Here is a 27146-nt window from a genome sequence, read left to right as displayed (position 1 = left end):
GAATTTGGTTTCATTTATATTTTAGTTTATTGGTGCCATTTCTGAAAATTCCATACCTCTTAAAGTTATTTTGTATTTTTCTTATTACTGCTGCCCAAGCACAGGACAACTCTTTTCCCAAGATGAAAATGTAATATACATTGGAATTCTGTGTATGTAATGCCTTTCTTCATTCTACTGATAACAAGTATGTGAACAGCTTTTAGAGTGCCCATGTACTGCATGCTTTGCAGCACCTGGACAATTGTACCTCTTAAGTACACACTGCCCCACATTATTGCTTCAATTACCAGTTTTAATTGTTGAGGAATTATTATGTTTGATCTACTTTGTTTCTACTAAGCAATTTTGTAGCTGCTATCTACTTTATGACACAATTCCAAAGGTCAAGGTGTATGAACAGGCGTACCTTATCACAGCCTCATTCACTTCTAATGTGTCAAAGTCTTCACCAGAATTGGTTACTCATACAAGAGTGCACTGCACATGCAAGAACAACTTCTTTGTACTTTCAAGCAGGTCCCAAAACACTACCTTCCCATTTCCATGTACAAATTTACCCAAAATACAATGGCCACAAAAAATAAGATGGTTTATTGAAGTAGACTAAATGATCTAATGCTTAGACACCATATTTCCATTAATGTTGTTGCAGGGGTACATAAATGACAATGGAATTTTTTCCTCCCTGTAATCTGTCTAAGCACAGGAAATACAAAGAAGGGTGCTAAAAGCTTTCCAAGTCACAGAGCTTTGATAGAATATAAAAGATCTTACGTGTCCAATTTAAATATAGTTTCAACTTTTTACGTTACTGGATATTGTGCTTTTGAGTCCTCTTGGAGCTATAAAGGATTATAAACTGTTAGAGCTTGAGAAATATAAAGTTGATCAGATTTGTACCAGAAATGTAAAGATAACGATTAAAAAAATACTGTCCTTTAAAAGATATGCCACATGCTTAAATTTTAACTCGGAGTGTGATTGGCAGCTTTAGAGATGGAAAAACACTATGAAAAAAGCTATGAAGAGACATCACACAGGTAAGTTCAGTTTTTTCTTTTTTTCCCCTTCAGTTAAACCTCCTCTTAGAAAACCACTGTGTCTGTGCAGTGAATATCTCAGATGTTATATTTATTTCTCCTTCACTTACGTCTGTATTCAGTGTTTACTGGAATTTTCATTATCCCAATATTTGGGGTAATTTACATCATTTAACTTGACAATGCTAATTGAACTGCACTGAGACAATATTTTTGTTTGTAAAGTTGTCCTGAATGAAATTCCAGACACCACTGAAGACAATACACACTCCATATGCATATTTATAAAACATTCCACTCCTGACATAGCACAGACATTACATGCATGAATTGCAACACATAGTCACATCATTAAAACTGTAGATAAAACACCTGACTGCCACTGAAAACTGTAGATAAAACACCTGACTGCCACTGTTGTCTGCTATGATTAGTGGTGTCAGCAACACAAACTTGCAATGGGTTCAAAGGGTCCAGCGTCAATTGAAAAAGAACCACTTACATACATTTCCATATAGGTTATATGTAATAAGCAAAGCCAACGTGAAACCAATGCATCCTGATCCTTGATTTTTCTAAGCACACCAGATCCACCTACTGACTGTTAGCATCTATATCCTTGGAGGAATATGGTATCTTCAACATATGGCATTGACAACCATGCAAATACAAATGCATTTATGCATATTCCACAAAAAGCTTCTCACACAGTACAAGATAAATATACAACATACTTATTGTTTTGTCTGAAAATGCATTATGCTAACATATGACATTTTAAAAAAATAGATTAACAATAACTGTTTAAACAGCAAATGCTATTAGTTTTATCAGATGTATTCTCCAGAGTTCTTTACTGAGAAAAAGAAAGAAAAGAAATACGGTCCTTTGTTTTAAATGAGAAAAGACAAGAGCAAAATGACTTTCTAACATCCTGATGGCAATACCATGAAGTTAGTGAAGGAACTGTCATGGTTAGAATTAACAACCAAGACCAACCAGCACTCTACAAGGACAGAAATCTTTTGAAGAAATCTAGGTGAGCTATGAAAGTCTGGTTTCAATCCAGTTGCATATAGGGACTACTCTGGCAAAGGGCAGTCAGCACCAAAGACTGGTAAAAAGTAGTATTTAGCAATGCAAATGTATTATGCCACAAAATTTAATTCTGCTCACTGAATTAACAAAATATTTACTAGTTCTCATAGCAGAGGGTATTGAAGTAGTCCTACTTTCTCTAACCTAGGGGATCCTGGAAGGAACCAGTGGGAAGCTTCATGAAGCTCTGTTCTGGCACCAGGTTGTACTTTGAAGCTGAACTATTAGGTAGAGATTTGCTGCAGAGCCTTTGCTTTCTTTGCACAAGCAAAACCTTCAAATCAAAAGATTTGATGTCTTTCAATCAAATTAAAAACATTTTTATTTTCATTTGCTTTCCCTTTCCTCATAGTTCCCCCTTGGAATATTGTTACAGTCTCTCACAGAAGTACACAGTGTTCTGTACCAACAAAAAAAAATAAACATCTGCATATTAGCTAAAAAAAAAAATCCAAGTATAAGCAATGCAAGGAAACACTGCAGAAAGAAATCTTCTGGTTCTACATCAAAGCCAAAACCAAACTGTTTGGACTGTCAAGTTTTACCCTGTGTTTAGAGGCACCAAAGATTTGAGAGGCATATCCTAACCAAGGATGCACAACACTGATCTAGCTTTACTACAACCAGTGGTTCATTCACTGAATGAGATCTGTTCAGGTAAAATGTGGTGATACCAGCTGCTAAAGAAGAAATCTAGGCTCCCTGTGATACCTCCAGGAAAGTTAGCACTAGAGCTGGAGTGGTGGGGAGACCAGCTGGAATTATCAAAGATTTCTCTCCTGTGAGAGCATGTGAATTACAGTAGAGAAGAGGCCAGCTTACCATATGGCAAGCGTAAGTCAGCTTTGGCACTTGTATTACCAAAAGTAACATAGTGAGAGTTCTCAACTCAGCAGAAAACCCACTGTGAAGATTTAATGTATCAGTGAGGAGTGGAGCAGCCACACACCTATAATTCCTGAAAAATCTTTCTAAGTTGGGTAAAGCTACCCAAGTCCAGCTCACATTAAGCAGAAACATGAGGTAATTGTTATTTGCAGAAGAAACAAGATGCCAATGATGGGGTAAGACAGGGATGCTGTTGGAGAGGGTCCAGAGGAGGGCCACAAAGATGATCAGGGGACTGGAGCACCTCCCCCATGAGGACAGGCTGAAAGAGCTGGGCTTGTTCAGCCTAGAGAAAAGAAGGCTGCGGGGTGACCTCATTGCAGCCTTTCAGTACCTAAAGGGAGCCTACAAAGAGGAGGGGAATCAACTCTTTGAAAGGGTGAGTGACAGCAGGACAAGGGGAAATGGTTTTAAGCTGAGGGAAGGGAGATTTAGGTTGGACATCAGGGGGAAATTCTTTACGGAGAGGGTGGTGAGGTACTGGAACAGGCTGCCCAGGGAGGTTGTGGATGCCCCGTTCCTGGAGGTGTTCAAGGCCAGATTGGATGGGGCCCTGGGCAGTCTGGTCTAGCATTAGGTGGAATGGTTGGTGGCCCTGCGTGTGGCAGGGGGGTTGGAGATTCATGATCCTTGAGGTCCCTTCCAACCCTGGCAATTCTGTGATTCTGTGTAAGATTTTAAAATGCACAAATAACTAATGGAGTTAAAATTTCTGTCGTCTTTTTCGTTTCAAGCCCTGACCCATTAAAAAGAGTTGAACAGCATGAAGAGCAAGGTTTCTTAAACTGGCTCAAAAAAAATCCCAGAACAATGCAACACTTACCATTCCTTAATTAAATGTAAAAGTCTATTGTGAATTATGTGGACGGTGACCATATTTTTGTAGACTATACCTGAGTAGAGATTGGATTTTATTTCTTTTCAGTTAATAGGCTAAACAAATATTTCAAGATACAGCTGAAGTGCTGTTAAAATAGTGATGTCTTAGGTCACAATCAGACTCTTGTATATACAATTCATATTAACTTAAAAAAATAAAGAAGTTCAAAATACCTCCAGAGAATGTTATATTTTAGCAAAATGTCCTGTACAAAAGTAGGCCACTGCTGCTGGTTTAAAAGAAACCCCTAGCAGTTATTTTCTTCTTAGCTTGTGCAGTAAGTGGTTTCTTCAGTTCAGGCTCTCTGTCTGGAGTACCTGCAGGAGACTTCAGCACTCCATGACGGGGTTTCTGTGCAGGATTGAAAGCTACACGAGAAGGTCCTTCTGGGCTCACCAAGATACTTTTGTCAGTCTTTTTAAATTCTGTTGAAAAACAAAAAAGTGAATTAAAAGAAATGCATCAAAAAGAAACTCATCAATTAACTGTGGAATTGTCCAGCCCTGGAATTTTGCCTTAGATCCTTAAGACCATCAGAAATGGTGGTCAAATGCATTTCTTAGCTGTGTCCCTTAGATAATGGGGTTTGTTGCAATCCACAAAAAGGCTGTGAACAGTTCATTCCCTGCAATTCCACAGGCCACCAGAGAATTAGCCTATCCCTCAGAAACAAGTGTTTACATATCCCATAATCCAGCATCTCTGTTCTTACAGTTAATCAGCATATATCTCCAGAGACTCCTGGTTATCACTTCTGCTAGTAGATACGCATTTTTGTTCTCTTTGTGCAGCTGTTATATTAACATAAATGCATACATCAAATCCAACTATTCTCCATTTGAACTTGGCCTATAGTATACCTCAAAGTAACAAAAGTAGTTAAGTAAATACATGCCATTAAGTAAATGCCTTGCTGCATAGCTCAGAAGTTTTAACAGGAAAAAAACTCTCTGCATACAGGTGGGACACAAAGAGGAACTGGTATTTATCTACTCATTACTATAATGCATCAGAGGCAGCCAAAATAAAAGTGAAATTTTGCTGTAATACAGCCTGAGCTCATTAGAACATCAACACCTTTATCCTGAGAAACAGAACCAGCAACAAAGAATATGAAGTGTGTGTGCTTGAAAGGCACCCCCTGCATAACAAGAAGCTAGGGAAGGAGAGGTTTTCACTACCACACTCTTCTCAATCTATAAGGCTCCATCTGCAAGTCAACAGTGCAGTGCCATGGAACCATGCAAATCCAGCCACCAGCCTGAATGTCCTCAACTTCACCTTCTCCTCTGGTTAGGAACCTGAAGATGGCTTATAAACTAGTCAATGAACTGTTAATAAATACTGAGACAGAAAGAGATCAGACTAATCCTGCTTGAGAGAGATAACAAGAATTTTGGAGTGCAAATGTGTACAGCCTTCCCCTTCTTTGGTGACATGCGAGTGTCAGACATATATCAGACTCACCAGCAGTCATGTTTTTATTCAAACCAAAGGTGACTTTTTTGGAGCCAGATGATTGCAGCTTATTCAACTGTGGAGCAAAATAAAGGCAGAAAATAAGACTTCTGAGGCAATAACGTGAGTTCTTTTACTTACATCCCATCAAAACTGATGCAAAGCAGCCTACTTCCCTCACTTCATTTAGAAGTCTTCCAACGATCTAGAATTAACATAATGATCTCTAAGACAGCACTGGTTTTCTAGCCAAAAGCAAACATATTCAATTTGTAGCGTAAATGACATGCTCTAGGATCATTACATAATTTGACAACGAACAAGGAAGTTTTTATGAATTAGACAGAGGGCAGTCTTTTGAAGCCTGGTAATGCTACCAGCTCCTGCAAGTGCAAAGAAATGGAGGCTCAGTCAGTTAACAGGACTGAAAATCAGTTAAGGTTTTTGTTTTGTTGTGAAATGAGCAGGTTCAAAATGAATCCTTTCAACAGAAAGGCATTTTTGAAATCAGAGGAGAATAAAGAGGAGACTTTGAAAATGCCTGCAATTCGTTTTCTGAAATTCTGAAGCTAACTGCAGATCTGTCTGGAAGGAAATGTGACAGCATCTCCAGATTTAACTGCCTGCATTAGGAGATTAACACAGACTGGAAAAGACAGCATGAGTGAGGGTGTGTGCTTGGTTTGGGCGTGTTTCAGGAGGAGACTCATGACAAGATTTAGCTGCCATTGGTGAAATCACATTACCGGAATGGAGGCTCTGGTGGAGGAGATGGTACTTCTGGCCTTCCTGAAGAGTAATGCCTTTGGTACAGTTGATTTTTCAAATTTTACGAAATCACTCCCTTGTTTTGCTTTCTTTTTCTTTACTGGTGATAAAGCAGTGCTGCTTTCCTACAAAGACAGAAGGGAAAAAATCCTCAGTACAGAAGTATTGTAGCTAATCAATACCTACTGCAATGATCAGAGCACAGAGCTTACCACACATGATTCTGTCAATGTTGCCAAAGCTCAGAGAGAGCTGTCTGGTACTCACATAAACCAGTCATCCTGATTAACTCTCAGGAATTAATCTTAGACTTATCCTGACTGAAAACACAATCCTAAGACAAGTTGGGTGCTGGAACGCAAAGCTCACTGCATAGCAAAGAAAAAGGACCTTGTGAAACTTTTGCCTGGCTCATCAGAATGCAAACAAAGCTTTAACCTTCCTGTGCATGATGCTGCCTTACAACCAGTTCAACTCTTCCATAGTACCTCTGATAGGACCAGACATATAACTTCATCTCATTCACCTCAACCCATCTTATTCCAACCCCTCTGGCAAGGACAGGTTTATGAAATGGCAACACTCACAATGAAACTGAGGGGAAGGCCAGAAGCCTGTTCTCACGAAAAGGATCTGGGGATGCTGATTCTTGGCATAACGTGAGCCAGTTGTGCACCCAGGTGGCAAAGAAAGCCAACAGCATCCTAAATTGTATCAGAAATAGTACAGCCAGCAGGAGCAGGGAAGTAATCGTCCCTCAGTATTCAGCTCTGGTGAGGCCACATCTTGAATACTGTGTTTGGTTTTGGGCCCCTCACTACAAAAAAGACTTAGAGGCCCTGCAGTGTGTCCAGAGACAGGCAACAAAGCTGTGAGGAGGCTGGAGCACAAGTCTTAAGGGGAGCAGCTGAGGGAACTGGGATTGCTCAGTCTGGAGAAAAGGAGGCTCAGGGGAAATCTTTTAGCTATCTACAGCCACCTGAATGGAGGTTGTGGTGAGGTGGGGATGAGCCTCTTCTTCCAGGTAACAGTGATAGCACAAGAGGGAATGGCCTCAAATTGCACCAGGGGAGATTCATGTTGCTTATGAGGAAAAGTTCCTTCTCTGAAAAAGTTGTGAAGCACTGGCAAAGGGCAGCCCAGGGCAGTGGTGGAGTCACCATCCCTAGATGTCTTTAAGGGTAGATGTAGTACACGGGGACATGGTTTAGAAGGCAATATTAGAGGTAATTGGTAAATTGGTTGGACTAGATGATCTCAGTGCTCTTTTCCAGCCTTAATGATTACATGATCTTTAAGGTCTCTTCCAATCCAAGCCACTCTATGATTCTATGAAAGCTATCACTTTCAATCCAAGGCAATTCTCAGGATCTGCAATTTTGATGCTAATGAAATGCACTGCTTCAGAGCTTCTCAACATGTTGTCTGTGGGCATCAAATGCCTGTGAACTACTGTGAGGCTCATCTGCACTTTAGAGTGATCTACAGATGTGAAGTTCCTAGAACAATTTGCAGCCATGCTGTGGAAAACATTCATGGGGATTCAGCTTCTGTCAGTTTGCTTTAAAACAAAGCAGAACTCTTCTAGCTTCCTGAATTCTGAAGACAACCATGAAATAACACTGAATGTGCTTGGTTTTCTTCCTTCTCTTCCGTTTTGATATTTGAAGATCATTTCTTAGGTGGGTGTATTATCTTGTGAAATTAGGATCCAAAACATACCCCTTATAATTCTCCTGGGCAAGAGACTAACATTACCTAATTAGGAAATAAAATAACATTTCTCTAATGATGAAATTTAAAAGAAAAAAAGGCAAAGCCTAATTTCCTCCAAAATTCTGTATCTTAGCTTATGCTATGCAGTGAGAAAAACAGTTTACTTACTGGATTAAGAATTGTTTTGATTCTTTCCTTGTCAGTGCTTTATCATCAAAAAATAGGAGATGTTGAAACTACGTTAACATCATTTTCAGTAATGTTTCAAAATGCATTTTTCCTCACTTGGAGTCTGAGTGATTGTATCATGTATGAATTGGCACTACTTAACTGATCATACACTTGTTTTTTTTATTAGACATTCAAGTCAAACAGAAATGAGTTGACGAGTTAGTAACATGCACTTGTTAATCAGAGGAAGACTCAGTTGTTTTGTATACCAAATTTAATTTCTATTTTATGAATTTTCTGTCCTGTGAAGTGGGAATGTCAGCAACACTTCCAATAATACAACTGAACCCATTAATGCTTAAGGGTGAATGCACAGACAGAAAATGAATGGTTAAAGGGATTTCAGAGGCAAGAGACAGAATAATATTCTCTCTCAACACAACCACAAAAACATACAGTGCAAAATACTTTTGGACTCTCAAACTGCTGAAATCTACCTTCATTGCCAAAAGAAAATGGGAACGGGAGGTGCAGGGGCAAAAAATGAACTTGTTCCCAAACTGCAGAACTACACGTAGTAAGAACAGTACAGTCAGACCTTCCTAGCAAAAATCTAGCCTGACATTTGTGAGAAACTACATCATTCTCAAAAGTGATCGTGCAACCACTGATGACACTGAAATTCCCAGTGCCATACTATCTGTTCACTCTTTTCTGCATAGCACTAACAAGATGCAGAAGTGAGTTAGCAAAAGAAGCCATCTTGGCATTCCCATCCTTTTGCCAAGACATGGCAAGATTGCAAACATCCTTGTTCAGAGACCCAGTGCAAATCAATAATCAACTCCAAGGTGAAATAAAAAAAAAAAAATTAAAAAAAAAAAATCAAACAAACAACCCTAGCCAACTACAAAGACAATTCCACACCCTAACCAACCAACTTTCAGTTACATGAATTCTTTCACAGGGATAGCTGGCACAGGCTCTAATATTACAGTGTAAAAAGGTGTAAAAATGTATAGCAGGGGTGAGAGGATTCCTGGGAAACCCATCCTTTTGGTAACTGTAGAGGCCAGATGTAAAAAAATAGCCTGGAAGTTTGTGAAGAGGGAAAAAGGGAGGGGAAAAAATGAAAAATAGATTTACATACCTCCTTTCTACTTTTCTTGCATGCAGTCTCCAGAATTCCATTGCCTTCAACAGAATTTAGCACCTCTTTAACTTTTCGCTTCTTTTTCAAGGTTGCCGCTTTCTGGTTGGAGGCCTTGATCCCTTCCAAAGCAACCAGCTTTGTCTTTTTCTTCAATTTGACCTTTCCGGAGGGTTCAGATTCCGAGTCCACATCTCTTGACAGTGGGCCCTCCTTCTTGGATTTCAAGTCTGTCTGCTGCAAAAAGTTCTCCCCATTGACCAAAGCAGACTCTGCTTTTTGTTTCTTTTTCCCAGCCTTGAGAATTAATGGTGTGACAGATGGGCTGACATCCTCTGCCTTGTTGGCTTTAGCTGGACCATTTTGACACTCCAGCTTTCCAAGAACATTTTGCACTTTTGGATTCATTTTCTCTGACTGAATCTTTTTACTCTGGTCTGTGTCAGTCTGACTGTTCTGTGCAGAGACACTGTGCTTATCTCTGGTGTCACTTACTGCATTTCTGATCTCATTTGTCTCATTAACTAGCAATTTCTTCTTCTTCTTCATCTTATTATTTTCTGGCATCTTTCCTGGGTTCAATATAACACATCCAGATGTTTCAGCTACTCCCTCCTCAGAATTTCCATCGATTGTTCCAGAATCAGCATGTGGGCTCTCCCTTATCTTCCTTTTTTTCCTCCTCTTCTGTGGAACTGATGTCTCCTTTGCACTTGATGCCTCTTGTTCATCCTTCCCTGAGCCTACCCCAAAAGGAATGCCATACAACACAAATGTGAAACAAAAAAGCAGCAAATGGTTCTGGTTAGTCCTTCATTTTTATTTTATTTTTTCTCCTAATAGACATAATATTTTCTTGTTTTACTCTTACAGCTGCTCAGGACATCACATTCCCTGAACTCCTAGCCTAATTAATATTTTGCTGATTTTGCCTTGTCACAGCTGATTTCTAAGCCATTCCATGGGGGACCAATACTCTGTATAGAAACAATGTTAAAAAGAGTTATTATCTACCTATTAATCCCAGAAGAAGGGCAACTCAGGGGTTCAGTAATTTAGTGAGATATTTTTGGTATGATTCAGCTTCGGACACATCAGTATTAGACATAATGCTTTAGATTTGTTCCTGCTTCTTAGAAACTTTCTTCACCTATCCAGAAGTTCCACCAAATTCCTATATTCTGATATCCTTTTCCAGGAATACTGACATGTTTCTGTTTTTCTATAGTAAGTGAACTGCTCAATAGAATAAAGCAAACAACTGCTTTCAGTTCTGCTTTTGATCAAAACTGAGGGGATCTTCAGCTCAAAATGAGAAACAAAATTCCCATCACTATCAAACAGACCTTAATTTCACTTTTAATCTTCATTGCTATACAAATTAGGGTGCTCTAAACAACAGTTTATGCCTTCTTCAGAATTGCAGTATCTGATACCTTGTGTTAGTGGACAAGTGATCATAGATCATCTCTCTTAGAAAGGTTGACCTTGTCTTACCTTTTACTTTTTCCAAACTATTTTTCTCTGAAGGTTTAACAACTTTTTTCTTTCGCCTTCCTCTGCTGAACGTATCATCATCTTCATCTGTAGAAACATCTTCAGGGAAATCTTGGGGGAAGATTCCTGTTGAGGGGAAAAGATAAGGTATCTGAAAAGCACTACTGTTTTCTATGTTGCTGTTCACTTACAGCATAACTCCCACAGAAAGGAGATCAACTCATTGTTACCCACTCAACTCAAAACAAAATCCTACCAGTGATTCCTTTTTGATTAAGTAAAAATAACAATCTTTCATTTAAGGACAAAGGACAGGGTTGTTGAAATTGTGAAGTGGATTTGGCAATCTCACAAAAAACATGCAATTAGTCTTAGTGAAGTTAAAGGAAAAAGCCCACAACACTACAGTATCCTTGAAAAGAAGCTTAAACAACAACGATTTGCGATACACATTGCATGGGGATCATTATATATTCTTTAACTGAAAGAAATTCTTTCTGGTCAATCCTTACCTTCTGCTAAATCCTGGAACCTGGAGGTAAGAAGGAAGGGAGAGAAGGAAGAACAAATCAGCATTACTGATTTAGTACCAATTGCAACACAAGTAGCATAGTATCACTGTACTCATTCTGTTGAAATAGAAATGATTTGACAAAGGAAGTTACAAAATGCTTACTCCAGAAGAGATCTGCCAAAATTGAAAGTCTTGAGAAAAGAGGAATTTAATGCTCTTATAACAATAATTTGTGTCACATATAATGAAATATGACATTCTGCAAGACACAGCCACCCAGTGCAGACTACAGTTGCCAATGAGGAACAGCAGCACAGGCTTCATCAGGCATGAGCCAGGTAAGCCTTCCTTTGTGACACTGTCAACAGAACAAGAGGGCAAGAGGAAAGTGAAGTAATTTAAGACAAGATAGCACATGCAAGGTGTACTTCAACAGAACTCACTTTTTGACCAGCTTGTACAGACGCTTTCTGTTAAGGGCAGGTGTATTTTTCTTGCTTGCCAGTTCGAAGAGTTTGTCAGCAACAGCCTTATAATCAAACTGTTGGAGGAAAGCACAAGATGGCTTTTCTTAGTAGACCTATCACGCAAGATAACCCAGTGAGACTAACATTAACATCAATTCAAGAACCAAACACACCCTTTAAACACTGACTTCCTTTAAACCCAAAGTAATTTTCTGTTGAAACCACACATTTCTACTCACTTTTAAAGGTGTTTGTATTCAGTATCATTTCCTGAAACATTTCTAACCTTAATTCCTAAAAAAAAGAAAAGCTAACCAACTTCTGAACTCCTCAAAAAACTTAGTTAAGGACCAGATTTAAAATACACCATTTATTGTTTAAAAGATACAGATGGGTGAAGAATATCTGCCTGAATGTGCACGATTGGTGCATCCTTCAAAAACTCTACACTGCACTTGGAAGCAGGCTTAGAAAACACGAATTGCAACATGTTACTCTCTTAGTTTTGCTCTTATTGTCATTAAATCTTACAGTGATTTCTTGACCATTCACAACGATTTAGCTTTTACCACACATTTCTGAACTGCTGAAATAGGAAAGGAAGAGCAAAAGGAAGAAGGTACAGTAGAGGAGAAAGAAAGAATCAGGGAAGAAGATTAAAATTTTATAACATGTTTATCTGCTTTATACTCTTTATTTCTGTACATGCTGAAATAAAAAATCAACAACAAAAAAGAAAATACAGAGGGGGCACAGTTAACATAGAAAGCAAGCCACAAACCTGAAGAACAGGCCCAATACTATCATCAGCATTTTCATACACATCCTCTGTTTTATCAGCGCTCTGTGCAGATTTTCCTGACAAACGTCTATTTGCTGTTAATAAAAAGTAAAACCAAAACATTGAATATTAATGTTTAGTTTGTAAAAACAGACACCAAGCACTACTCTCATATAGCAGAAGATTAGCTGCAATTTTCTTCACACCACCTCGTGAGCCTGTCCTGTTTTAACTGCTTTAAGTCACCATTATGCAATACACAATAATGCCATTATCTGAGAACACAAAAATACCTGAATCAAAAACCTGCCTGCTCTGTTGTTTTTTTTTTTCCCATTTATTTTTAGTTCCCACAGAACGCCAAAACCACACTGTCTTTTAAAAAGCTCTGAATACCCAAGAGCCAAAGGCCAGACTGGACTACCTAGCATTGTTGGAGAAAGCTGGTATAATCTGTTTTTATAGAAACCATCCATTTCTGTGACATGTTCTTGTGGAATCGCTTTTTTTAAGCACATCCGAAGAAAAATGAGGAAAAAGACAATCACTTTCACAAAGCCCTGGACACGTGTTTGAGTGGTTCAATGCAGAAATGTATTTTTAAGAAATAGAGTTTTTAAATCTTATTATTACTAAGGATACTCATAACTTTGTCCTCACCTTTGGTTTTAAGCGTCTCTTTCTTCCCCTGTTCATCATCTTCAGACACATCTTCCTCATCACTGCTGCTTTCCAGTTCTTTCATTAGGTCTTCAATGGCATACGGGGACTGATCCACAATGATCTCAAAGATACCACTGGCTACAGCATGCATCACAGGAGGACTATGTTAAAAGAGAGCAGGAATGAGAGTTGAGAAGCAGAAGCATGCTCTTTTCTGTGGAAATTTGGGGGACACAAGGAAAACGAGTAATAAGGAACAAAGAGAAAGAGCACCTACAGATGGGAAAAGTCACCCTATTAATTTCTAAAAAGCAGTCCTTAATATCCAAATAATCATGGCTATTAGGTGTTTTACTAGAGGTGTTACCCTCTTAAATTTCACAATGTTTACACACTGGTTTACATTACATTGCTGAGACAGTCCAACCTACTCACCCGTTCTACACACGCTAGAAACAAAATCAACCAACCTGTGTTGACGTGTTTTTTATAGATCTATAGAGATTACTTACAAATTTTATAAACATAAATTATCCTCAAGTGATTATTCACAGTAAAATACCCTTCTTTCTCTATGCTCTGAAGTTACACCACGGCTTTTCTTGTTTATTCGGACATGGTGAGGTAGAATGTCTTCATTCTTAAGAAGTATTTATCCTTTCATTAAACTTACTCTTTTGATTTGGCAACGAAATTGCAGAAAGGTTCAATGAACTTGAGACTCTGGTCTGCTGTGAGCTGTATGATTAGAAAGATAAAAGCAGTTAGCACAGCAAACATATGTGCATTCAAATTCCTTAAATATTTGGTGTGTGTTTGGCACATCTTTAAGAAGTTGTGCCACTGTCTTTCAGCATACTCTCTAAGTCCAGCTGACCCAGTGGCTTTTTGTTACCACTGCTACCACTAACTTCCAAACATTCTTTGGAAACATCCTAAAAATGCTAACAGCTTTGCAAACTTTAACTTACTGAGGAGAAAAATACAATGATTGAGGCTTTGTATTTCAGAAATAGAAAAATGAGATGGAGAAACCTTAAGTAGTTTGGTGTGCATTCACAAAGACAGACTGTGACATGAATAAGATCTGGCTTTCCTTCAACCTGCCAGTCCACATCATGGCAGACAGCTACAGTACTATTACAGTAATACTGAAGTACCACTTTCCTAAACTCAATTTATCACCTGTAACTTCAAGCGGTCTTCAAGACTAAATCCCCATGATAGCTATCTGTGGGGCTGTCACTATGGAGCTTACAGATATCACATAGGCTCTAAGTGCAGACTGGTCTCTCAGCCTCCACAATCTGGAATAATAAAAGCGGCAGGCAAGATTATATGCAATGATGACTGCAAAGAATACAAATGGAAAGCTGCTAACTGTTTCCTCCATTGCTACAGTAAGTATAAGATTGAAGAAATAAGGAGGAAAATGTGCACAAACCTAGAACTAAGTATGGGGCAGCAGGCAGCTCACCCTTGTGGAGTAATAGGAAAAATACAGTTTGGAAGAAGTTCAGCAGCAATAGGCTTTTAGTTGCTGCAGAACTGGAGACTGAAACAGAAAGAGACAGCAATCCACAGCAAAGACAGACCCATGTCATCATCAAAACGAGCAACTAAATGTAAAGGGTAACTTGCTCACTGCACAGGTCCAAAGCTAACAATAAAAAATAACACGTAACTTTGATAGCTTGCTTTCTTCCTCTATGTAGGTGCATTACAGAATCAGCCAAGAGCAGACTGTGGGCCCATTTTTGCAAAAGCAAGGATTGCCAACTGTGTTCTTGCAGGGAAAAGCAACTTAAGTCCTTTCAGAGAAACAAACCAGAATGTCATAACTCTTTCACTGCTATTTCCAACCTAAAATGAGAGCTGTGTATGTACCAGTACTCAAGGACCTAATTACTATATTCTCACTTTCTACACTAAGACACAAAGAAAGTGAAGGCGTAAATTGTAATAAGTCACCTTCTTCATGCTCATTCAATGTTGCTGTGTTACATTTAAAACTGTTAAACATATATAATGTAAAAAAATCGTATTTCTTTTAAGGTTCTCCATGCTATATTGACATTTATCAGGAATACAATGCATTTTCTAACCTCCTTTGCACCAACTTTAGCCAATTCTTGCAGATAGATATCAATGAAATGGAACTTTATCCCTTTGGGAGCACTGCTGTCTGGGTCCATGACTTCCTTCATTAGTAGCTGCAACAGCATTTCTCTTAGGCTACAAGGAAAAAAAAAAAAAAAGCAAGATATTAATATTCAATTGTTCAGGTTGTTTGCTTTGAAAAGAGAATCCAGTCATTCACAGTTTTACCAGTTCTTAAGGTGTGTGTTCAACACAAGAAACAAATTCTATGGTGGATTTTCAAATCTTAAGAAACAATTTAAAAAAAAATCCACATACGATTAGAACTTCTTACAGTCTCGATTATTTTGTCACATCATACAATCCAGTCAGCACAGTTTGCTACAGTGGAATTCAGTTTTAAAATTCACTTGAAAATGGACTGAACTTTATTATGCTATATGACTGATGGATAGGACATTTTGAGCAGGGCACTCCTGAAGACCCAAATGTCATCCTTGATGAGTGACATCTCCCACTCCTCATTTTAAGAGATAACTTTCATTTTGTTGTACATCCAACAATTAAATTTTACACTGATCCTTCTCAAACTCATTTCCATTGTTCAGACTTTGTCCTCATTAGAGCATACTATTCACCATTCCTTATAGCAAAACAGTGACCCGTGGGGATTTACCAAATGCAAAACTAGGATCAAATAGGGAGGCTGACAGATACGTTCCTATTTTCTTTACATTCTCATTTCCTGTTTCCATGAAATTATGCCCATATGCACCCACACTCCAGAAGGTAAAAGACAAAGAAGATAAACATAATACTAGGCTATCACTTTACATCAAGACTTCAAAGACTGCCATCCGCTTAAACGCAGAACAAGCTTACAAGTGGCAGAAGGACTCTAAATAGAGCAGGATGACTGCAATCACTTGCATTTTATGGCATATGGGAGAAACATAAATCATGAATGTAAACTGGCTTCCTGTTGCATACAACAAGGACAGCTTTTCCAGATCTGTCTTATAAAAAGGCAAGTCACCATGATTAAATAGAATAAATAAAAACTTTAAAAAAAAAAAAAAAGCCACAACTAATAAGAAGCACATTATAATAATAAAAAAGTTCATTTTCTGTGTTTTTTGTGATGTTGACTCTCAGCCTAATCCCTCCACAGAAGAAAATTCACTTCTAGTTCTCCTGGCTAGATAAAGAAGATCTGGCAAACCACATTATATATTTGAAAGTCTCATGTATCAAGACTCCTTTCTAAGCTACGTATTGTAACAGAATACAGAAAAGCAAATAAATCTTAGAGCTGAGGCTTCATGGCAGTGCTACCTGGGAAGAAAAAGGATCTATTAAATGAAAATATACTTTGCAAAAATAAATTGGGTAACTTCCCTACAATGCAATTACATTCAGAAATCTGCTTACCTTTCATCCCAGTCATTTCTTTTCAGCACTTCAAAAGATTGCCTCAAAATCATACGGATTAGCTGCAAAGTACAAAATCTGTTACAGGTGTTCATGAAAATGGATAAGAGTTAGTGTCACTGTAACAGGAATAGAATTCTTAGTGAAGCTCTTCAAATCACAAGATGGAAAGCCTCCTCCCCCAAACATTTTGATAGACTTGTCTATCATGTCAAGCAATGTGCACTGAGTTTCAAATGACAATAAAGTATTTCCATATCTCAAGCCCAGCAAAATCAATGACTGCCTCTACTGTACAGCCTTCTCCAGCTCCATCACCCTGATTTCCTCATTAAGTGCTAGAAGACCTAAAAACCCTGACAACTTGAACAAGCTGGAGACAACAGTGAAGACAGATTATAACAATAATCATTTAATTGACAAGAACCTTTTCCTAAGAGATAGCTGTGTATAAAACAAATACATTAGCCTGATTCAAACACCAAAGCATCTTCTTCCTCCTAACACTGAAAAACAAACAGCAGAAACAAATGTGCCAGCAATTACTTCATTTGAAACAAAAAGATTAATTTTTTTCTTTGCAAAGGCAGATCTTTTAAGAGTGTTCTTTCAGTGATTTTACTATCTCTGTTTTAATATACCATTTCCTATAGAAAGAATTCTGATAGCGGAATGTGCTACAATGGATACCTCAGTACTGGAAAGTTGGCATTCTAGTGACAACTGATTTCTTAAATGGAGTCATAAAAAAGTCTTTCAACAGCCTGCTCTAAATCACTGATCTTGATGCAGTGTCTGCTGAGACAGTATTAATATGCAGTGAGAGCACTTATGCATGAAATCAGCTCTCTTCCTAAGAAGCTCTCTCAGTGTAGTCTATGAGAAACGTCACTGTAATATAAATATAAAGGAAGGTAAACAAAAAAATAACTCTCAGCACAACATAAACTGTGATGACTTTTAAATTTGTGACAGTGTGCAAAAGCCTTTAAAAGAAGTATGTCCTGCAACGAATAATGAAAATAGTCACTTGTCTCCTCTTAAAACATACATACATGCATGTGCTGGGTGCTGTCTTCCAGCACACCACCATCTTCTACACATATTCAAAAAAAAAAAAAAAAGCTACAATACAGTCAATATTACCATATAGTACTTATCAAGACGTAGATTGTCTATTCCATTCCACTCACGGCTCATAGTTTGCCAAAATGTTCGAATGAACAAGTGTTCTGCAGAAGAATAAAAAAAAGATTTGTAATCGCTTGTCTGGCATGCAGGTTTCTTCTGTTAACCTAAAAATCTCAAGAAATCACTTCAAGATGAGGTAGAACTGCATTTCCCGAGGGATTTGCCCAGTGACTGAGGTAGATCCGTGGGTAGATATGCTTGAGACAGACACATATCCACTAAACAAGGCAAGAAATGGCACACAGCTATTTTTAAAGACAAGGGCAATTACAGTGACAGTTGAAGTTACTAAGGCTGAGCTTTGTACCTATACATTTTCAGGCATATATGCAAGAATTCAAACACTCATTTCTACTCTCACTTCTACTCTACATTTCTACACTCACGCTAGTTTAGGCACTAACCAAGCACTGCATTTCAAGTGGATTTTGTATATTTTGTGCTTAACAGCTCATGAAACAAGATTGGGTTTGAGCAGGAAATAGACAGAACAGCAAGGTAAGGGGTTAAGTTTTCTCCGCCATCCATCTGGCAAAAATCTTATCTTTCTCACACTGGAGGGACAACCCTTCCCCTGCAACAACCAGAAATAAACTGCATCTGATCCAGGGTCTAGATACTTCCCCAAATGCAATCACGTGTACCAGCTGGACAGCCAGCAAAGGAAAAAACAAAGTTGTAATCCAGATCTGTCTCTACCCTAGGACTGTGAAAGAAGGCTCAAACACCAAAAATTAAATCACCAAACATTAAAGCACCTTGAGAAGAGTCAGATAATTAAACAGTACTTACGAGCCTCTGTATTCTGAATCACGTGGATGAGTTGTGAAATGTTATTTGCAAGTTCCTCCTAAAGGTAAACAAATACAGTTAGTATAGTGTATTTCAGAGCTTGGTCTCCTCACTACACATTCAACAAGAAAACAGCCAGAAATATGAAGAAACATCCCTCAAAAAATGTTCTCTTAACAACTGCTTTTGTACCATAGTTGGTACTGGGATTAGGTTAGTTACAAGGAAACACTCAAGGCTATAAAACCCTGTTTTACCAGTTCCCTGCACAAACCATCCTTTTGACAGCAATACTGAAGTAGGAAAAGAATAATCCAACATATCTGAATTAACTCGTGATGTAAAACTTTCGGGGTACTCTTCTCATGTAGCTTAAATATAGGTACATTTCTGTATTATTTATGAGATAAACAGAGAATAAACATTATTTATTTATGAGGTGAACAGAGAAGTGATTTGAAGTCTGATTAAGTGAGGTTACTAAGATTTCTAATCCAAAATTGGCATCTTTCGAAAATAGGTAGACAAATCAAAGGAGGGGGCAAAAAGTTGATAATAGAGGAAATACCACCAAACTCCTCATACTAAGGAACAGTTGGATTTTGTGTTGAGGGACATGGTTTAGTAAGAACTATTGGTGATAGGTGGATGGTTGGACTGGATGATCTTGTAGGTCTTTTCCAACCTTGGTGTTTCTGTGATTTCTGTCATTTTAACAAAGAACAGGTATGAAACTTTCAGACTCAGCAAACCAAAGGTTATACGTATGTTGAAGTTGCAGGTAAGGGCAATCTGCTGTTACTGCTGTAGTTCCATCAAATCAGTGCACTTCATAACAATATATATTTCATCCGGAAGGTAAATAGTTACATCTGCTTTTGAAAGGGTGATTGCAAACAACACATGGTCCACGTGGTGAAGATCACTGAGTTAGTCAACTCTACTGAATGCACCACTGTCAGGGCAAGACAGAACAGTGAGCAAGACTCACTAAAATCATTTTCACTATTCTGAAGTAGCATTCCTCTCAGTACATTTTAGAAGACACCCACTCAGACAATCATAAAACCAGTACTATACCTGTAGCAGTGGTTTATCCTGCATCCACATACAATAGAACAGTCCCTTCCATATTTTTAGCAGATCTTCCTGGCTGAAGCCACCTAGGGTACAGAATAAGTGTGAATGAAAATGAAACATCCCACTCTTCCACCAAAATGTTTTCAAGCAGTTCTCTTTCTCAGTTCTGTTCCGTGTATTTCCCATTTTTTCTTTCTTTTTGTCATACTCCTATGGGCAAATACTGATTTCTACAATAAGCAGACTAACTGGAAAACCACTTGGGATAGTACAATGATTTCATGCCTTTAAGATTTTATTGCGTGTCAAAGTAACAAAGGCTTCAAAGAAATCACAGAGATGAGAGATGACTACTAAAGTAAATCTGATAAATCTGTCTGCAGTTAAGCTTTGTTCCCTCTGGCACATTGCTAGCATATAGTCTGAGATGAGGGCATCATATCCAATTTTGAAAGAGATGTTGAGTGCAAAACCTAAAATACAGCTGACTTAGTGCTTTTTTTTTTTTTTTTTTAACCAATATCTTTATGCAAGATACTAAAGATAGAAGAAAATACGGCCCTCCAATTATCAGCCCAGAATAGCATGCTCTTCTCCTACACAGTATAGTGAAACTGCCAGGTCAAAGCCTGAACCAATAGTTGAGCACCAGGTGAGGAGTGGCTAACCTAGAGACCTCAGGTGTAAGCAATGCACCTGAGAGAGAGAAGGGCTAGAGCCTGGATCCACCCACTCTCATTAAGCTGTGAGCAACATCTCTCTGGATAGAGATTCCCTTTCTTTCAAGCTGTTGCTGGTTGTCAGAACAGCTGAGTCAATTTTCCCTCTTTATTACCTGTTATTGCTTTGTAGTGCCTGTATCCTATTCATTGCCTTCTTATGCCATACACAAAGAATGGATTTTAAAAATGGATTGATAAGAAAAACAAAAGGACAACTTCTTAAAAATAACGTGCTTATCCAAGTTGATCCACACACATGTAATGACTTCAGAGATTCAGTAGTTCTATGCTTCCTCTGGAATTTAACTTTATTGAAGTGAAGCTCTAGCTCTTCAAAAAGGTTCCCTGGCATGGCTAATAACTCAACTGTAGCATACATCATACTGAACAGTCCATAGCCTGTGTTCTGCCTACCTATGGACCATGTGACTGAGACAAAGTCAGCAGGAACACCGGTACCTTATTCAAAAGTTGGCAAGTTCTTTATTATTCAAGTGAAGGACTCTAACTGGCTTACCTGACGTGTGACTCTCATCTCTGGCAAAGCACTGTACAGATATATGCCTGCTTACTCATAAATAACTTGAAAATAAAAAAACCTCTTCCTGAACATGACACTCTTTTTTCAAGTCCAAATCAACGAACTTTTGTTTTAATATTCTAGCCTGAACTTTACTTGAGAGCAAATAAATCCAAGAGCACTGGAAATCAGTCACTTTGCTCTCTTCCTTGTTTGCATTTCATGGTGGGTTGATCTTTATGTGCAAAAGGTTCACTGACTACTTCCCTATAGTGGTTTCCTAATATTTTAAGGCATTAATTAACATGCAACCTTATTTGCTAGTGATGGAGCTTCTATCCACCTGAGAGACTGTTTCCACAAACTGGGAGGAATCTACACTTTGCAGTGAGGCTGAATATAGAGATATAAGAAATATGAATATGAAGATGCTACATCGAGCATAGGAAGTGCCCAAAGCTAAAACAATCTGTACTTTGGAGGGGCAGCGTGTACACCTGCTTGCTCTTACTAATCCCTAGGCATCTCTTTTGATTTATTTATGGCAACTGTCAGGAAGAAAGCCAGTGGGGTACCCTGGGGTGCGTTAAAAAGTGCGGCCAGCAGGTCGAGGGAGGTGATTTTCACAGAATCACAGGATGGCCAGGGTTGGAAGGGACCTCAAGGATCATGAATCTCCAAGCCCCCTGCCACATGCAGGGCCACCAACCTCCACATTTAATGCTAGACCAGGTTGCCCAGGGCCCCATCCAATCTGGTGTTGAACACTTCCAGGGACGGGGCATCCACAACCTCTCCTTTTCCACTCTCCCACCTCCTTGCTCTGCCCTGGTGATGGTTAAGGGCCAGAGCATTCCCCTTATGAGAAGAAACTGAGAGAGCTGGGACCACCTCCTCAGCAGGCAGCAGAGCAAAAACCACAGTCTTCAACTCTCACGTATTGCGAAATAGATGCGTTAAAACAAGAAAAAAGAAAGAAGTAAAGAAGCGAGCCCCGATCCCCACACAGAGGCCTTAGCGCAGGCCCTCCCCACACGTGCCCCGCCGCCCCGTACCGCCCGGGCGCTGTGTGCGGAGACTGATGTAGCCCCGCAGCTTCTTCACGGCGCGGTCCCGGATCCGTTTCTCGTTGGCGGCCAGCCGCTGCGCGAACTGGATCTCAGGAGCCTGTGCGGCGGCGGGAGCCATGGCCCGACAGCACCGCGCCGCACCGTCCCACCGGCACTCGGGCGCACACTGGTGACGTCACCAACAGCGCCGTCGCCTTTTCTCTGACGTCATCACCATTGGGGGGAGGGGGTCGGTCACTGTGTGAGAGAGGAGTTGCGCGCCGCTTTTACACAAACTCAATAATAATAATAATAATTATTATAATAATTATAATAATAATAAAAAATAGACAACTGTTGTGCCTAAAGGTGTTTTTTATTCGCTGTAAATAACAAAACGCTCTCACCCAGCCCAGCTCCTCTCTCAGCGCAGCGTGACGCGCCGGCGCCGCGCCCTCCTTCCCGCCCTCTGCCTTCCCCTCTCTTTCCCGCCCTGCCGCCTGGCGGTGCTCGGTGCCATGCGGCGCTACGCGGGGCAGGCGGGCGAAGCGCAGGTAGCGCCCGGTTGGAGGGCGGGCTCTGCCTGAGGGCTGCGGGGAAGGGCCGTGCTTCCCTCTGCGTGCAGCGACTTGTTGCGGCTGGACGTTGTAGTGCGGGGAGGTGTTGGGTGAAAAAATAAATCCTGGTTTTTCTTTGTGTGGGTTTGTGGTTTACAGGGAGGTAAACCCTGCGTTTTGAACCTCGGTAGTGGGTTTTGCCTGGGTTTGGTCACAGAGAGCAGATAATGTGGTTTTTATGTCTGTGCCGTGCTTTGTTTTGTAGTTTTGGACTTACCGAACTGTATTTCTGGCTTTCCTGTTTGTCTGACTGGAAGTGTTCACCTGGTGTCCTCTAGGGAGTCCTATTACATATGCTCTCTGTGTGTTTTTGAGACTAAAATGAGTTGTTTTTCTGTGAATTGTGTAGCATGGTGGATCTTGATTGTGTTAACTTTCCCATAAAGGCTCCCTAATTGCAACTGAAAGTGAAAAACCTTCTTCCATGTCTTTATTGATGGTGAGTAGAGTTAAATCCAGTTATTGACTGGTTGCTAGCAGAATTCCTCAGAGGTCAGTGCTGGGGCCAGCCCTGTTTTATGTCTTTATTGATGATCTGGATGAGGGAATTGAGTGCACCCACAGTAAGTTCGCAGATGACACCAAGCTGGGAGGGAGTATCAATCTGCCTGAGTGTGGGAAGCCCCTACAGAGGGATGTGGAAAGGCTGGATAGCTGGGCTGAGATCAATGGGATGAGCTTTAATAAGACCTGGTGCTGTGCTCTGCACTTCTGTAATAACAACCCTATGCAATACAGTAGCTTGGGGCAGAATGGCTGGAAGGCTGTTCTCAGGAAAAGGATCTGGGGCTGTTAGTTGGCAGCCTGCTAAACATGAGCTAACAATGTGTCCAGGTGGTCAAGAAGGGCAATAGCATCCTAAATTGTATCAGAAATAGTGCAGCTAGCAGGAACAGGGAGGTGATCAGGACAGTGATAGGACGAAAATAAATGCCTTCAAGTTTTGCCAAGGCAGGTTCAGCCTCGAAATTAGGAAGAATTTCTTCTCAGAAGCAATAGTGAGGCAGTGGCACAGGCTGCTCAGGTAGGTGGTGAAGTCACCGTTCCTGGAGGTGTTCAAGGAAAGAGTAGTTGTAGCACTGAGGGACATGGTCAGTGGCCATGGTGGTGATGGGTTGATGGTTGGACTAGATGATCTTACTGGTCTTTTTTAACCTGAATGAATCTGTGATTCCATAATGATCTGAGTTTGTCATGGATGACTGGTCTGGAGATGGCTGTGCCTTGAGGCGATGGTATCTTGTATTCCCTAGCACACTCATTTGTCTGAAAGAAGGTGAAATAGTATGTGAAGAATCTCAATTTCTGAGACCTGCACCATTCCCTAAAATGTAAACTGAAAATGTCATTTTTGCATTATGAAAGTGTACTAGGTCATTAATGTTTTAGACAAAGGAAGCTGAACCTTCTATGTTGGTGTGTAACATCTTTAAGATGCAGCAGCGTGCATACCAAAATACATCAGAAACTGGAGTTGGGTAGTTTATTATACGGAAAGATTTGGTATCATTTTAAAATCAGTGCACGTTCTCTTGGACTGTGCAATTGCAGTTATTTAGTAGCAGTATCTTGGCACAAGAGGAAATGAGTAAATACATTTCATAGAATCATTTTAGATAGAAGAGACCCTTAAAGGTCATCTAGTAATATTTCCCTTTAAATAGGGATACGTACAGCTACATTGGGTTGCTCAGAGTCTGGTCTAGCCTATCCTTGAGCGTCTCTAGGGATGGAGCATCCACCTCTCTTCTTGTGTTGACTTGGGATTGAATTACTTTTATGTGGGATTGGATTACAAATAGCTTTTGCTTCTCACAAAAGGTCAGGTATTCTGAAAAAAAAAATACATTTTCTAGATGACTGAGGACCTTGCACATATTTGAGTTAATTAAAAAATGGAGCTACAGTGTATGTTTTACAACAGTTTCTAAACAATAGCTTTGCATATGTATAGCATTTTCAGACATGTGAATGTTAATTCTTACAGCTTTCTGAGGTACACTGCACACATTTTAGGTGAAAAAACAGATGTAAAGAGATAATATGATTTGCTTTAGGCCAGAGTGGCAAAAATCAGATTACACTCAAAGACTTTCTGTCCCAGGGACTCGTTTTAAATTATTACTCAATAGTTCTCTTAAAATAAGGTTATGAATTTCTGAACTGATGTTGTGCAGAACAATATTGTTGAGAGAAAGGACGCAAGCAGAAGAGTACTTCAAAGCAATAACAGTGTCGTTTTCTGGGGGGGTTTGTTTGTTTTTATGTTGGTGGTGGTTTTGTTTTGTTTTCCATTTCAGAAGGATGAAAGCAACGAGGACTTTGTTCAAGTCAGAAGGAGGGATTTGGAAAGGCTGACAACTGAGGTTATGCAGTTGCGGGATTTCTTACCCAAGGTACTCGATGGTGATATTGTGTGGACGTTCCAGAAACTGGATGCTATTGAATCAAGTGAGTGGTGCCATGTTGTAAACTGAGATAGTTTCTGCCAAGACTAAGTGTGAGCTGTTTTGCCCAGATGAATGGTTGTAGAGTTTGAGGCGTAACAGGTTTAACTGTGATGTTTAGACTGCTTCAGGAATTTAATGTTTCTGCAATGAAGAAAATTAGATAGCACATTAGAAATAATTAGGCTTATATCAAATTAATTTTTAAGAATATTTTGCCGTGGATAATACAGTTCAGACAGTGAGAGAAGGTGTATCAGGAAAAAAAGCGACTCTGAGGGAATGGGAAAGTATTCTGTTTTTCAAAATGTCTCTTAAAGTTATCAGCAAAAGAACAGGTGAAAAAAAACCAATCTGTAGTTGAGAAGCTAAATTTGAAGGAATAGATAATAGCTTTGTGTTTAATAGGCTGAGCTTTGAAAACAGCTATTCTACCTTGAGTTTGAGTCAGGTCTTGACTTCATCTCTGTGAGACTTTCTCTTGATGAATACCCAAGCAGTCAAGTGAAAGAAGATCTACCTAGCAAGTCCCTGCCTCCTGGTGTGAGTGTCTGCATAATTTCTGGCCCACGTAGCCTTCTGGAATGAGTCCCTGATGTATAATCTTTTAACATTCTTTGAGACTTTGACTCAGATGGCAGAGGCTAAGATTGTGGTCTAGCCTCAAATAAATGCATTGGCCACAAAGTACTGGAAGAGAAGCAGGGCTCTGGAGTCCTACACTGGAATGCTGTCTAAGTTGGTTAAGATAGATATGGAACAACTTTTCATAGCATCCTTTGGTTCTAAGTTGCTTTACTGCTATTAACTAATTTTCAATCAAACTTCTGTAGCTAGAAGTACAGTAGAATACCTAGAAAACATCATGACTCAAACATTTGTGTAACTTCAGAAGTTACCGCTTTTCAGAATTCTAGGCTTTACAGCTTGCTGCAATTGCTGGCAGAACCTCTGTGCTAATACTTCCATTCCATTTGCTTTTTCCTCCAACAAAAGTCCAGGACACAGGCACAAGGCCTGTCTATGATACTAAAGATAGTATTGGGGTGGAGTTTCCAGCAGTCTCCATCATCTGCTCTTTGGAAGGCTTCTTGCATGCCATCAAATACCAATAGAAATAAGGAGACTGTACCATCTCCTGCTGCCACTCAAAATGTCACGAGATGTGATGTAAGATCTGGAAATGGTCTATGCTACTGCATGGTACCAAGGACTGTTGCTGTTGGGTTAAGCTTTCATCATTCTCAACTTGTCACATCCTTCTTTTACATCATTTTATCAGTGCTCAGCCACAAAATTTCTCTTATGCTCCTTATGCCAGGGACCAAGGTGACGTTATCAGAGCATTTTAGCTACAGGTTTGTGTTGTTGACACACTGATCTCAAGACTTTCTTCCAAATGTTTTGCTGGCTTGCCATTACTCTGTAGGCACTTTGGAGGAGTCGCTGAAGTCAATCTTTAAATTATCTTGTGTGCATCCCCACAAAGGAGACTTTTCTTCCAGTTAATGTTGTGTCTTGATATCTTATTCAGGCTTTTGCTGCTGTTTTCCTCTGCAGCTGGACATGTCAAGTGGTGATTTTTACTATTCCATTCTGCTCCCGCTTCTGTAGCAACAACAGCACGGAGTAAGGTACGCTGAGAGGAAGCTGTGGAACATGCTGCTCATAAAAAGTGAGATGTCACAGGGAAAGCTGCAATGGTCCTTAAGTAAGGTCTGTGGATGTTTGAGTGTGAAGCTCACAGGACTCTTCTGGCAGCTGCTTGAGATGGTTTTCCATACAGGTCTCACAGAGGCCTGTGGCTGATCTAGGCTTTCAGCAACTATCACAGTTTTCTAGGTAGTGTAAACATCAATTGGCTTATAATCTGGATTGTAGCCAGAGACTTTAAACACCTCTTGTTTGTTCAGTTGTGAGACTGATGACATCTTGAATAGCTTCAGGAAGCTCTGAGATCATGGTGATACAAGTGATACTTGCATAGTTGGATCAGTTAGATACCTGTTTGCTATGGGAGTATCCCACTGGTGGTATCCAAGATCTGAACTGGCAACAATACAACTGACACTACATTTGTGCTGCTGTTGGAGTCTTTGCTAA

General features: G+C 39.6%; 2 protein-coding genes across 8 annotated transcripts in view; one reads left to right on the top strand and one right to left on the bottom strand.

The window, feature by feature from the left end:
• Nucleotides 1-109: 109 nt before the first annotated feature.
• Nucleotides 110-22529, bottom strand: RRP1B (ribosomal RNA processing 1B). 2 transcript variants are annotated; one of them, XR_016459444.1, is made up of 18 exons: nt 22387-22529; nt 21986-22237; nt 19689-19771; nt 18609-18666; nt 17772-17857; nt 16626-16687; nt 15200-15329; nt 13768-13832; nt 13092-13255; nt 12432-12526; nt 11627-11724; nt 11182-11201; nt 10670-10795; nt 9173-9915; nt 6114-6260; nt 5377-5443; nt 1448-4334; nt 110-1415 (listed from the first exon to the last, which is right to left on the bottom strand). XR_016459444.1 is itself a non-coding variant. In XM_031594635.2 (17 exons), the coding sequence occupies exons 2-17, from the start codon at nt 22116-22118 to the stop codon at nt 4144-4146; spliced, it is 2268 nt and encodes a 755-aa protein (XP_031450495.2). In that variant the 5' UTR covers nt 22119-22237; nt 22387-22529; the 3' UTR covers nt 111-4143. The 2 variants fall into 2 exon arrangements, 1 of the variants encoding a protein (XP_031450495.2); XM_031594635.2 differs by having other exon boundaries at nt 111-4334.
• Nucleotides 22453-27146, top strand: part of HSF2BP (heat shock transcription factor 2 binding protein) — a 35586-nt gene continuing 30892 nt past the window's right edge. For 3 of the 6 annotated variants that reach the window (XM_031594636.2, XM_090123231.1, XM_090123227.1), the window contains exons 1-2: nt 22453-22533; nt 24897-25047. In XM_031594636.2, the coding sequence (XP_031450496.2) occupies nt 22498-22533; nt 24897-25047 (187 nt within the window). In that variant the 5' untranslated portion in view covers nt 22453-22497. The other 3 variants (XM_090123211.1, XM_090123203.1, XM_090123220.1) reach the window with 3 other exon arrangements.

This window comes from Phasianus colchicus, chromosome 1, assembly GCF_987193195.1.
Source record: "Phasianus colchicus chromosome 1, bPhaCol1.hap1.1, whole genome shotgun sequence".
Classification (NCBI taxonomy): domain Eukaryota; kingdom Metazoa; phylum Chordata; class Aves; order Galliformes; family Phasianidae; genus Phasianus; species Phasianus colchicus.
The sequence above is the reverse complement of the archived record's forward strand: the minus strand, read 5'-3'. Positions and strand labels throughout refer to the sequence as shown.